The sequence below is a fragment of the Plectropomus leopardus genome, chromosome 1, assembly GCF_008729295.1.
Source record: "Plectropomus leopardus isolate mb chromosome 1, YSFRI_Pleo_2.0, whole genome shotgun sequence".
NCBI classification, from domain to species: Eukaryota; Metazoa; Chordata; class Actinopteri; order Perciformes; family Serranidae; genus Plectropomus; species Plectropomus leopardus.
Window position 1 is genome coordinate 11,848,982 of NC_056463.1, and position 14,012 is coordinate 11,862,993.

Below are 14,012 nucleotides of genomic sequence, written 5' to 3' on the forward strand. Positions count from 1 at the left end.
ATGCAGGCAGATGTATAAAATTTTTGTTATATCACAAGTGGGCATAACCCTTCTAATAGAAATCAGAATCTTAAAGTTGTCTGATTTCCGGAAAATAACTCAACATACGGAGGTTTTCCAACAGATGTCGTCACCGAACTGAAACCAAAACGTCATGTGTGAAGGGTGAAATGCACTGCATGCATCAGATGGCCAGTTTAAGTCACAAAAAGTTCCAATCTTTACCTTTCATGGAAGGTTTCAGTTTTCTTTTTTGTTTTTTTTTAAGTTTCTGACACTTTACTTCCCAATAGTGACACATAATGACCGTGCATTTCATTATGAAGGGACAGATAACTTGAGTGTGAAGCTTTTTATAGACCAGATGGCTGATCACAAGACTATGGTCAGGTAGGCTTACTGTAGCACATAGCAATTACACATTGGACTCCTAAGTTTTGGTCTCCATGCTTCTCCTCCTGTCATTGTGTCTTTATTTGATGTCTTTGAATGTGTTTCTGAGTCACTGCAACTCATGTAGAAAAATAGCGCAGTCTCTGTCTCTGCTCCGATTTGATTTAAACAGAGCTGAAGACTGTTTCATCTCCCTGTTTCTGAGAACAGCAGTTTGTAAAGGTGGTGCTCTTCAGTGACGCTGGCCATAATCATCTGTACGTACTGTATATATGTAGGGAGAATGTGATGTTTGAACATATTTTTGTTTGTAATGTACAGTAGCAATTATTTCTGCTCACCTGACTCATGCTCCTATTGAAACTGTAAATATCAAAATGTTATACTGAAAAACAAATGAGAGGGAGAAATTTTAATTGTGGACATCATATATTTGTACATTTACTGAATCCTACTGATGCACTTTTACTCTAATGAAGCGTAGTAAGATGAGCTGCGGTGTCGTTATAGGGCATGACATTAACAGATTTTGCAGCCATATGACGGTAAATATTGATAGTGGTCAGTATATCTGTCAGTTCTATGAGACACCCTTTGTGGTTTACTTGCTTTGTGTGGAGTTATTTTCAATACTCACAGACATTGTAGGGCCTAGGAAATTAAATGAGCGTGAGGAATTGTTTTGATTGTTGACAGATGATGCACAAAAATAATTGTGGTAAAATTCTGGGAAAGGGACAAACCAAATCTGCTTGAAAGCACAAGTATGCATCATGCAAATAGTCTATACAATCAGTAAGATATAGGCTTAGTAATTGTAAAACATATTATAGAGGTAAATATATTAATGTTAACAACTCCTTGCAGGGAGCTGTCAAATGTTTACTAATGCAGTGAAAAGTTGAAGATCATTCATGTTTGTAACAGCAGAGAAAAAGCCCATATTTCCAATAATGATCAATTGACAAACATGCATTAAATATTTCTATCTTCAGTTTTTCTTGATGTGAATTTAGCCCAAATTTATGGAGTAACATAATTGCTCCAATTTTTAGAACAGGGCTGCACAATTATGACAAATTCTGTACTTTTTGGGATACATTTTACCAGCTGTTCTACAGAAACGATGCACACACAATTAGTGCCACATCATCGAGAAACTAGTGCTTATGTATAATTGATTAAAAAAATGCTTCTAATGAGGTAATTGTGCAGCCCTGAAGACAGGACAATGTGACGGCTGAATGTTGATGTAACTGAATTTTTGCCTGAATGTGTAAGAGTGAAATATTTATGTCTCACTGTTGTTTTGTTGCAATAGAGTGAATAATAATGAGTGGGAAGATGTCTTAAGGTGGTGGACTCATCAAGGATGTTGTCGTCTGTGGACGCTCTTGGACTGTGCAATGAAAGAGATCTGTAAATCATGTTCAGTTAAATATTGATACTTGTTTTACAGGATTGATATTTTTCTTTTTTGTGTATTTTGTTTGTAAATGGAAAAAAAAATCTTCACATTAATATTTCTTCAATTTTTGCTCTCTAATAGGGACCAATCATGTCTTAATTTTCTGTTTCTGAGGGACAGCAAGGCCTGGCAATGGACTTCATCCATTATTGACTTATAGTACATTTTGTTGTGTATTTATAAAACGAAGCCATCTGCTGGGTAATATTAACTACATTTGTATTCAATGCTTATAGAAGATTATTGTCATATTCAATGATAGGCCGAGTAAGGGCTGCAGTTTTTTTATAGTGTACAGTGACAGTGTATTGTTTGTATTGTAGTTGGACAAGTACCGAGAAGATTTATTGGAAGATGACCTGTTGTACTTCTCCCAAAGACTTGTAATATTTGAGTTAAGTTCATAGCCACATTAAAAATGCCTGTTTGAATACGTACTCCATGTCTGAAATATAAAAAAGCAACATTGTTGCTTTGAATAGTTTGTAGTGTTTGTAGGTCTGCGGATTATTTTGAGTAACTGGGTCATGATTTCAGGAAAGACACATTAATGTTGAGTTTTTTAATTGTATTTTTTGGGCATTTTGAACACCACAAGCCAGTTCCATAATATCTGATAGAAAGCAGGCATCTCTATGGCTGATATCTCCAACACTCTGCAACTCACACCAAAACAATATAGACTGATGAGTAACACTACAGTTCATCAGGAAAATATGTTTTTGATTTTGGAGTGAAATGTCCCTTTAAGCTCGTGTCACGCAGTTATCTTGTGTCAAGACGATACAGGTCTGAGGGGAGCAAACTGAGTTTGATGTGTGTCTTCTAAGATGCTCCACAAAGTTTAGTATTTTTAGTATTTAGTAAAACAGTCACACACTATTCTGAAGAGTGGAAAACATCAAATTATGTTAACTCACCCTCAGTGTTTTGGTCCACAGTGAACCTTAATGAATTCTGTCAGATGTGCAGTGGACTCAGTTTTTGAGTATTTGCACTCAAATCGTTTCAATGTGTGAGTGACCACCTGCTCAAATTACAAACCTATATAATTAAAACAATTTATATGTGTTTGTCTGACTTACCGTGAAATTGCAGTTTTATTTGAGAGGATGTAAAACCAATCCACAAACTGATTTGTTTCCTTTTAAGGAGCGAGGTTGCTTTTGGTGGAAAAGGTAGATATTTTATAATGCTTTTTAGCCCTTTATAACTCCTGTGCCTCCTGCAGAGCTCTTATCCTCTGTCCCTAATGGGTTGCAGAGAACAATTTTATTGGTTAAACACTGTGCAAAATACATTGTCTAATGCACAGATACTATGTGTTTACAGTGAAAAATGGGCAAAATACTCATCACTTTACTTGGTTAGGCTTCTCAGAGTAGTAGAGAACCTACTTGTTTTTACTTGTTTGACATATTCCTGATTTTTAAACTCCCTTTTTTCTCACTACCTTGACAGATTACACTTTTTTGATTGAGCTTAGCAACTTCAGCAAACTCCCATCACAGAGCTCTAACTTTAACTGACTCACCCACGTAATGTGAAAGTCTGATATATGGTCATAAACATACATACATATACTGTGTATGATAAGTAGATTTATACATGTTTACATATAAAGCTGTATTGATAAACTATATTCATACATTCATACATACAATTCATGGCAATATTTACTATATGGATTACAATATAATTATTCAGAAGCCCTGACAGGCAAATAATTTTTAAGGATTATATATATATATAAATTTATTTTAGGATAAAATACATTCAGATAGTGTTAGTCTACTTAAATACACATTATTCCACAATTATTCCAAACAGTTTTGTATGTTTTATTAAGAATGTTAGCTATCTAGATTTTAAAGCTTTATATGTAACACAGAAACATGCTTTTTTTTAATCATCTTTTTTAAAACCTCATGGACACAAATTTTTGGTATCTTTGTCAGTGAAGATTAGCAGTTAAATTGCTAGGTGGAAAATAGCATGACTTTGGCTCTTTTGTACTCTACACTGAGCATAGATGACACAGAGCAGGAACAAAATACAATTTGTATCACCTGCACACCCTCACACATATTTTTTCTCTCAGTTTTGATTAAATGTCTTGACTGTGCAGTTCATGATGTGTTAACTTGATATGCAGGAATGTTTCATCTATTTGATGCAGTTTGTCAGGTCATCACTTTACTTGGTTAGGCTTCTCAGAGTAGTAGAGAACCTACTTGTTTTTACTTGTTTGACATATTCCTGATTTTTAAACTCCCTTTTTTCTCACTACCTTGACAGATTACACTTTTTTGATTGAGCTTAGCAACTTCAGCAAACTCCCATCACAGAGCTCTAACTTTAACTGACTCACCCACGTAATGTGAAAGTCTGATATATGGTCATAAACATACATACATATACTGTGTATGATAAGTAGATTTATACATGTTTACATATAAAGCTGTATTGATAAACTATATTCATACATTCATACATACAATTCATGGCAATATTTACTATATGGATTACAATATAATTATTCAGAAGCCCTGACAGGCAAATAATTTTTAAGGATTATATATATATATATAAAAATTATTCGCCGAGCCTCTTTATATATTCATCTGCAAGAACAGCAAAAACATATTTATACATTTTGATTATTTTTTAAATATGTGAAAGTAGGTGAAAAATGCAAAAATGCTATTTTTGTTGGGTATAATATAAAAATATTTTTTATCTGTTTTCACAGATAAAAAACAAAGAAAAGTTCACAACAGATTGGGGGAAAAAATCATATAAAAACAACTTTTAAAAGTTTTTTGTTATGAAAATTATTGATTTACACAAAAGAAGGCATAGAAATATGACCACAAAGAACAATTCTCTACATACAAGGCACATCAAATAGATAGATAGGTATAGATAGATAGACAAAAAACAATTTTAGAAAAAAAAGGTAAAATAAAGTAAAATTGGAATAACTAGTAGTCTGCAATCTTCTACAGTTACTACCCGACTTACTTGCCTCTCTAGGCTTCCATAATTTTCCATATACTATATATATCTATATATCTACATTTTGCACGGGACTATTTCAGGAATGATGAGGCTATTTGAAGTCCTTGCTGAGGGCAGTTTGGTGCAGCAGATATAGAAAGCTGACGGTGTTTAACTCGCGTCGACACTCCCCAAGTGGGTGGCCTGAAGCGGCTGCCAGCTCAGCTCGGCTCTGCTGGGAGGGGACGACACGGCGCAACGCGAGTCTGCTTCCCCCTTTAAACTCTGCAAACTCGGTGTAAAGAATTAGCGCACCACTTTTGGCAGTTTATAAGCTCCGTGTCTAAAACTGTCGTGCTGAGAGGTGATGCTGGGAGTGGCGGGCATGACGGGCAGGTAGGACTGGTCGTTAGCTTGTTTAGCTCGTAGCAAACAAACATAACCGCTAACTTCAGCTAGCAAGCTAAAGCTAATGTCAGATTAGCTTGCCAGCGGGCCGTTAGGATAGTTAACCATTATGATACAACTGGAGCTCTATTTTTAAAGCACCGGATAAAATGTCGTTATCAACACATTTGCTTCAGAGTAACAGTTTAAATATAATAATAACTGTAGGCTATATAACAGCAGTGTGCCCCTCATTGGAGCTAACTGAAAGACTAGCATGCTAGTTAACGTTAACGGTCAGCTGTTAATGGCTTTAATTCTCGGTATAATGTGAAGTAACAGCATTCACCATCCCTGAACTCAAGTGTCATTCATGAGTATTTAGTTGTCATCATAACTGACTTGGAAGTATTTAAAATCAGCAATCAGTGCATGGCACTGAAGTAACTGATAAACTAACATAAATTACTTTTGATTGGGTTAGCTTCCGTTGTTTTAGTTTGCAGCTTCATTTTAACATCTTTATGTTTCACACAAAGACTTACAGAACTACTGACAGACTCATATCTGAGTCTGATGGTTAGTGGCCAGTGTTGGGAATTTCATGTGATTTATTTTTACTTAAAATGACAACACACAACAATGAACCTTTCTTTAAATGTGCCGGTGTTAGCCAGCTGGCTGCTTTTCAACCATAGTCCTCTGGCAAGAATATGCAAGTGGCTGTTAAATTTGCTTCACTTACCAGCAGAAAAAACAATGGTAACCCACTGGGTGGCTGATAGATCTTGGAATCCACCAGCCACAGTGGCAAAAAAGTTATTTTCCAAGCCTTTTCGTTGTCTGTTTATTCATAATTGTGTGTGTGTGTGTGTGTGTGTGTGTGTGTGTGTGTGTGTGTAGGTTTCAGTACCTCTATTCCTTTACCAAATTAGGCCATGGCTGTGCAGTGAGTAACAGTGTTAGTGAGTTCTCCAACTGATTCACATATTATTTTCCACTCTCCATGGTGACAGCTGCTGAAACAAGCCCAGCAGTTAATGTAGGAGCTATGTGAGAAATGATAAACATTGGTCCAGCCTTCCATCCCCGTGATTTGTCAGCCTAATGTGTCACAGGGGACTCTGGGGAAGTAAATGTACTAATATGTATTTTCTTGTCTCCTGCAACAGCATTGCTAATGCCCTGGCCAGTGCGGCCTGTGAGCGATGTAAGAGTGGCTTTGCTCCGACTGAGAAGATTGTGAACAGTAATGGAGAGCTCTACCATGAGCAGTGCTTTGTGTGTGCCCAGTGTTTCCAGCAGTTCCCCGAGGGACTCTTCTATGAGGTAGTGCACTAAAATAATCACCATAAATCATTTTACAAATAAACACAATGATGAGCCGTGCTTTGTGTGTGCTGCATGTGATGTGGCTGTGATTTCTCTGGTTCTCCTGCATACAGAGAATGTTTTTGTTTGTTTTGAGTGAAGGAATCTCGGTCTTCTTCTCTTCACAGTTTGAAGGGAGAAAATATTGCGAACATGACTTCCAGATGCTCTTTGCCCCATGCTGTCACCAGTGTGGTGAGTGTTTTAGGTCCTCATTTTTTTATGGTCTGTACAGATCTGTTGTTTGCGGGGTTGTGTGGAGCCTTGAAAGACCAGCTACCACTTTGTATAAAAAAAGTATCTTGTATTCAAATACGTTCTGATTATATATTGATCTAATTGGGGTAAACCTGGTACCAGAATGCAACTCAGGTTTGCTTCAATTGACTATTTTATGCAATTACATTGGCAGCATTTGTTGTTGCGCTGCTGCAGCAGAGCTGCCTACTGTTATAAATACTGTATTTTAACAATTAAAAGCACATACTCCGCTCATTTATGAAGCCATGCATGCTACTGCATTGTCAACCCCAGGGTCCTACAAATGTTTCACAATAAAATGCCTCCTGTCAACAACTGATGGGATTCAGTTGACTGAGGGCTTTTTTTTTTTTTACACGGATACAGTGCTGCACACTGATACCATCGTAAACCGTATACCCTTGTGAAATTTCAGGAAGGTATGAAAAAAATAGATTCTACCCAAGCCTTGTCTGAAGATCGACAGAAAAAAAGACATTTGCACTTCGCAAAATGACAAGAAAAGAGATTGTTTAGCTTTTTGGGGGATCTCTTGTAAGGTTACACTTGAAAACCTTGCCTAGTTATGGCACTGGAATATCAGTCTTGTGTGGAAGGTTTGCCATGACATAATCATAGGTATACATTTATCAAGAATTAATGTATTACTGTCACAGACACATTGTTGTTCATGCCGCACCAGTAGTAACAAAATCATTTCTGTCAGTTGCAGAGTTGTTCCGATACTGATACAATATTGGAAATGCCTCCGATACTGTTTGAAATTGTGCATCAGGTGTTGGCTAATATGTGAGTCCATGCACCGATCTGATACCACATGATTTATTAATAAACTTTAAAATAGTTTTACACCTGGATAAAATGGCAGTTTTTCCAGAAATAAATTAATCTTTGCTGCTTTAAAACAGTAGCCTTCACAGAAAATTGTGCTGTGCAGCCTCTGGCAACTACTGATTTAGAGTGGCGAAGAAGAATTGATTTGCGATATATAGTGTAATGCCAGTCATAGCAAAATGTCAGTAATCGGGCAGTATTTTACACTGGAGAGTCCTATTATTAATCGGATATTTTTTATGACAGTCAAATAAGATTGAAGTTTGGTATTTATTCGCTGTATACATGTTTTACAAAAGCTACACCATACAGCAGTGACTGAGAATAATTCACAGTTATTCATGGTTAGTAGTATACAGCTGTTTTATAATGTACTGGTATTGGATCAGTGGTTGGTACCAGCTGATCTGTAAGTTTAGGTCTCACAATTTTTATTGGGAAGGAAAAAACAGTATTGAAACATCTCTAGTTGGTCCACCTTTTGCTCTTGGAAAGTGTTCTGCTCAGCATTTATTTGACAGACCTTTCACAAACTCCTCAGCGTACGCAGTGTACAGTGAAGAATTCAGCCCTCACCACATCTCCCTACACAGTTTGGGAACCAGTGCACTGCTGTACATATGTGCATGTAAGCATCCCTGACTGAGAGATCGGATCTCTGTGTTTCTCACTGATCTTTAAATTCTATTCAACTTTTTATAGAACTTCCCACTCATTTTAGATGACCCAAGATGCATTTTTATGCTATGTCAGATTAATTTAAAGATACTCGACTTTGTCCAGGGAGAAATAGACATGCTCTAATTAAATTAAATGGACAATTAAAATGCATTCAGCCTTAAAGTGTCACTTTGAGAACACTACAGGAAGCACTGCAGTGCATTTTAGTAACACTAGGAGTCTGTAATAGAGTGCTCATTATGAACTGCTGTACAGTACCCGAAAAATAGCATCCAGTCCCAAAAAATATTAGAGAAGTCAAACTTAGACTTACCTCAAATTGATCTCTCACTTATGGTTTTCCCTCAGGGGAGTTCATCATTGGTCGTGTCATTAAGGCCATGAACAATAGTTGGCACCCCGACTGCTTCCGCTGTGACATTTGCCAGGCTGTGCTCGCAGACGTGGGGTTTGTCAAAAATGCTGGCAGGTGCGTATCCCATCTTATTACAGTCTTAATTTAACACTGTGGCAGCCTGTAAAACAGGTGGTTACACACACGTCAAGATGCTGACTCGCTCACTTTTGCGCTCTAACAAATAATGGAATTTTGAGCAGCTGTGACAGAATGTGTCAAAAGATTATATTATACTTATTTTACTTTCTTGACACCCCTAACTTTTGTTCTGCTCCATTTCTCTCAGGCATCTGTGTCGCCCGTGCCATAACCGCGAAAAAGCCCGTGGCCTGGGCAAGTATATCTGCCAGAAGTGCCACGCCATTATTGAAGAGCAGCCGCTGATCTTTAAGAATGACCCCTATCACCCAGACCACTTCAACTGCAACAACTGTGGGTCAGTGTCATCGCTTAACCACACTACAGAAAACAGAACGCTCTCAGCTTTCGAATCTATTTTAAGACCACATGAAAAATGTTTTTTTAATGTGTTTTAATATTCCTCTGTGCTCAGGAAGGAATTGACAGCTGAAGCCAGGGAGCTGAAGGGAGAGCTCTACTGTTTGCCCTGCCACGACAAGATGGGCGTACCAATCTGTGGTGCCTGTAGGAGACCCATCGAGGGGCGTGTTGTCAATGCCATGGGCAAGCAGTGGCATGTGGAGGTTTGTCAACAAGAATGACATCATTGATAATACACTGCATTCAGTGTTTGATGTTTTGATAACCAGTTTACTTCAGGAGGTTTTTTTCTCCTTAAAAAAGCAAGCCCTTCAGGAGTAGAATTTAGGATTCTAGATGGATTAGATGACCATGTTTACTGTGTTTGATAGGATATTTGTTTGGAGGAAGTAAGGACTTGTGAATGTAAATTATTAAGAAAATATGTTTGAATTGCGTTGCCAACTTGATGTGTCCGAATTCTGAGAGAGAGGTACACAAAATGTGCCATTAAACACACAAACTAATTAGGTAACAAAATCATGTGGCAATTTATTCACAACTAAAATTCAGCTTTTGCTCATAAATATCCAAACACACCTCTCTTATATTGCTCTGTTAGCTACTACAACCCACAAACACTAAAGTGCGCTTTTATGTGACTGGTGTGGCTTTCAAGTCACTCAAAGTCACATTTGATTGCATGAAAGTTTGAAAAAGTCTCTGAGTGCAGGCAGAGTCATCAAACATTTGAAACAGAAAGAGAGCAGAAAGGAATTTCAATATGAAAATACTCTGTTACAGAATTTATTTAACCTACATTTGGCATATACCAAGAAATAAATGATTCAATAACACATGGGCACAGGATTAAAATGGGGAAATACATGTTTTTTTGTTCCGCGTCGCCTTAAAGTAAAAATCTTATGCACATTGCAAGTTGGAGTGAAGGGAGTGGACTTCCGAGGTTTAAATAGTGGGCACATGTCGTGCTGACGTCCTTTTTATGGTTAATTATATGTATTGCCTTTACACAGAAGCAGAACATATTTTTAAAATGAGTCTCGCATTTAGTTGTTTTTACTTTTACACAGGAACATTTAATTCATTAAATGAACCAGTTAATTACCAAAACACTGTTAATGAGCTTATTGGAGGCAGTAGGAGAGATGTGAGCACTTGTAAAAAGATGATTTCTCCTGAGGCAGAGCACAGCACATCAAGTTGTGTGTTCATCTGTCTGGAGGCTACTGAGTTTCATACTGTTCAAAAATCTCAACACTGTCAACAGTATATAGCATTCAATTTAATGTTAAAAGACACTCGTTAGCTGAAATAAATTTTGCTTTTATCTGGCAGGCACCAGAAAAGTAGGACTATTTAAAATCACTGTGGGAACACTCAATATTACAGTGGCGTCTTCATAGCACTGGTGGGCTAAATGTGATTTAAAAACAAAACAAAAACAACACTAAAGGATTAATAAAGTACAATTTTTCCATAGGTTGAGTCTGTAACTCTATAAAAACATTTCTAAGTGAGCAAACATTCATGTAATATTCATGTTTTGTTGGCACCTGCTCCTCTTGTCAATTTCACATGCCTTCATTAGGAGTGTTTCTACCACTCCCTCAGCAACATTTGTTTTTGTTTACAGCATTTTGTGTGTGCCAAGTGTGAGAAGCCGTTCCTCGGTCATCGGCATTATGAGAGGAAGGGGTTGGCATACTGTGAGACTCATTATAACCAGGTAAGAAATAAAAGAGCCAAGTAAAATAATGCTTTTTGAGTTCATGACAGACATCATAATGTTAGAAATGGTTGCTGTATAAAAACCCAAACTCCTTGTTTCTGTGTTATCAAGCTCTTCGGCGATGTGTGCTATCACTGCAACCGTGTGATTGAAGGTGATGGTGAGTATTAATATAATAGAAATCACTCAGTGCAGTGTTTTTATGGCTTTATATAAGATGTCAATTGAACACACAATCGTTGAATGTTCATGATTTCCTTTTTTTCTCCCTCAGTGGTGTCTGCTCTCAACAAGGCCTGGTGTGTCAGCTGTTTCTCGTGCTCCACCTGCAACACAAAACTCACTCTCAAGTAAGTGATGTTCCAGAATAATAGCTTCTTCTAATTGTCTACAGTACTACCAGCTGATTTCCGCTCTGTTTTCTCTAACACTCCTGAAGTCTTAACACTTGTTTTTGTGTATTTCACTTTCCTGCTACAACTCCGTTCCTGCTCCTTCCCTTTCCTCCAATTTCTTCTCTCACATGCTTCACTTCATCTCTATGGTATCAGAGATAAGTTTGTTGAAATTGACCTGAAGCCGGTGTGCAAGCACTGCTATGAGCGCATGCCCGAGGAGCTGAAACGCCGCCTGGCTCGACGTGAGCGCGATGCCAAAGAGCGCAAGAAAAAACCTGCTGTCTGTCTGTAGAGTTATTATTCTTTACGCCTCACCACTCAACCCGTTGGTTGGTGTTTTCTCTTTCTTACACTTTTTCTGTGTTGTTCCTTGTTTGACAGAATGACATGATTTTATTTGTTATTTATTTTGGAAAGTAAAACCAACATCCTGCAATCACGCTGTTTTGTGTTAATGGCATTTAACAATTACTTTTATAATTAATTAGTCTGCTTACTATTTTCTCAATTAATTGATAAGTTTGGTCTTAAAAATGTTAGAAAATAGCAAAATAATGATATTTTCCAGAGTCCAAAGTGACATCATGGTGTGTCATTCAGTCAATAGTCTAAAACCCAGTAATATTCTGCAAATATTCTTTCAAATTGGTGAAGTTGTTTCTGCATTTGCTTGTTTTTTTGGTCAGTTGCATGTGTTTTCTTCAGTCATAGCATGTTGAGCACTCAGGACACTGAATCTTTTTGTCATTTTTACTTGAAAATCAATTTAAACAGGACCTTTCATGATCATTTTCAGGTTTATAATGTTTTATGATTTCAAACAGAACATGTTTAAATTATTGAATGTTCAAAACCTTTCATTTTCCTGTATGGAACACCTTTTTGAGTCTTTTGTGTCTTGATGTCTTAGTGCCATTATTGCAGCTGGGGAATTACTATTACAGAGGTAACAGCACTTTTTATTGTGAAAAATCACCAACAATCACCAATAATAATATGTTCCAGCACGAATATGATCCAAAATAGTGGAAAAATTTACAAAATTCACAACCAAGTTTACATGTTTCCCTGACGTTATGTCATTTTATTTAGCAGTGTAAGCTACGTAATGTAAACACTTGCAAGAGCGTGTCTCTAGCAAATGACCATCTAAAGAGATTCGTCACAAGGTGATGTCAGTTTATATCAAAAGGCAGAACAAATGTTGGAAACAAAGTATTCAGAACAGTCTGAATCTTAAGGTTTTTACTCACAGAGATTACGTTTACATGCTGTTAGCTCATTATTTGAAACTTTGGCTACATTTAATATGATTACCCTTCTTTTTAACACTATATGTCAGACACAAAATATAGAAAAAGCATAATAGGTCCCCTTTAAAGGAGTGTTTGAACTGTCCTTACGATAAACTCAAGCTTTATTTTCATTTTGTTTTGCTGAGATACTTGCTGCCTTGCACTGAAAGATGTAACTGCATGACTATTTCAATGGTTTCCAAGAGCATTACAGATCAGCAGATTAAGTGCTACCTCCTTAAAAAAATATGGCTTTAATACTTATATATTTTGAGGAGATTGTGATTTCAAGTGAATTTTACTCTGCATTGATAATATTCAGAGAGAATAATGCTGGTGGGATGAACATAAATGAAAGGCTAGCTCGAGAAAAATCACTGACTTACATATGTAGCACTGAGATCCTGTGTATTTGCTGCTTTGCAGGAACAAGTTTGTCGAGTTTGACATGAAGCCTGTTTGTAAAAAGTGTTATGAGAAGTTTCCTCTGGAGCTGAAGAAGAGGCTCAAGAAGCTGGCCGAAGCCTTGGGGCGCAAGTGAGCCCCTTCCAGCCGAAGAAGCTGGAAATATTTCCACTGTGGCTGTGAAGGTAAAATATCCAGGAGAACTGCTGCATAACAAGATAAGGACCCAGCAGTACGCCAATATTAGTAACATAAATCTGGGATCTGTTAAAAATCTAAATATATCACCGTGGTGTTGTCATATAGGTGCCTATTTGCAGATATCAGTTTTTCTTGCCTTTTTTTATACGCAAATGCTATTTTATTTTTTTTAACATTCCTAAATTGTCCAAATTTGTTTTCCTCTCCTTGAAAAGACATGGTGTCTCAGTTTATTATGACTTAACCCTGAGCATGATTGCTAACTGCTATGGCTAAAATGTTCTTTGATTTCAAAAGATTGTTTGACATTATATCGAATTACCCATGTGCCTTGAGTATATGAACTGTGTGTCTTAAAATGCAAATGATGGTTAAAATGTGACTTACATACAATTATAACGCAGTTATGCCTTAGTACGTGTATCTTAATTAGCCTATCTACTGAAAAACTTTTCACCTTGTAAGCTTTTATACCTCAGTATGAACCATTACAAAGCAACCACTGTGTTATTAAGAGTACTGTAATGATCGCTCCGCTTGTTAAAAAAATGTTTCAAGAAAATGTGCATCCATTATCATCGAGCATGGCTCGTATGCAAACCATTAGGTGTTAATGAATCCACTGGATATGGTTAAGATAATAAATACAAAATAGTGATGAACTGGTGCATCCTGTCACTTTTCTATG

The 14,012-nt window shown here is 36.9% G+C and overlaps 1 protein-coding gene across 2 annotated transcripts; it reads left to right on the plus strand.

Moving 5' to 3' along the window:
- Positions 1 to 5,063: 5,063 nt before the first annotated feature.
- LOC121947630 (LIM and senescent cell antigen-like-containing domain protein 1) lies at positions 5,064 to 13,986 on the plus strand. Of its 2 annotated transcripts, none has more exons than XM_042492711.1 (10): positions 5,064 to 5,257; positions 6,421 to 6,577; positions 6,748 to 6,814; positions 8,744 to 8,864; positions 9,079 to 9,228; positions 9,346 to 9,496; positions 10,930 to 11,022; positions 11,137 to 11,185; positions 11,300 to 11,375; positions 13,145 to 13,986. In XM_042492711.1, the coding sequence occupies exons 1-10, from the start codon at positions 5,229 to 5,231 to the stop codon at positions 13,257 to 13,259; spliced, it is 1,008 nt and encodes a 335-aa protein (XP_042348645.1). In that variant the 5' UTR covers positions 5,064 to 5,228; the 3' UTR covers positions 13,260 to 13,986. The 2 variants fall into 2 exon arrangements, with proteins under 2 accessions (XP_042348645.1, XP_042348642.1); XM_042492708.1 differs by lacking the exon at positions 13,145 to 13,986 and adding an exon at positions 11,577 to 13,133.
- Positions 13,987 to 14,012: the final 26 nt, after the last annotated feature.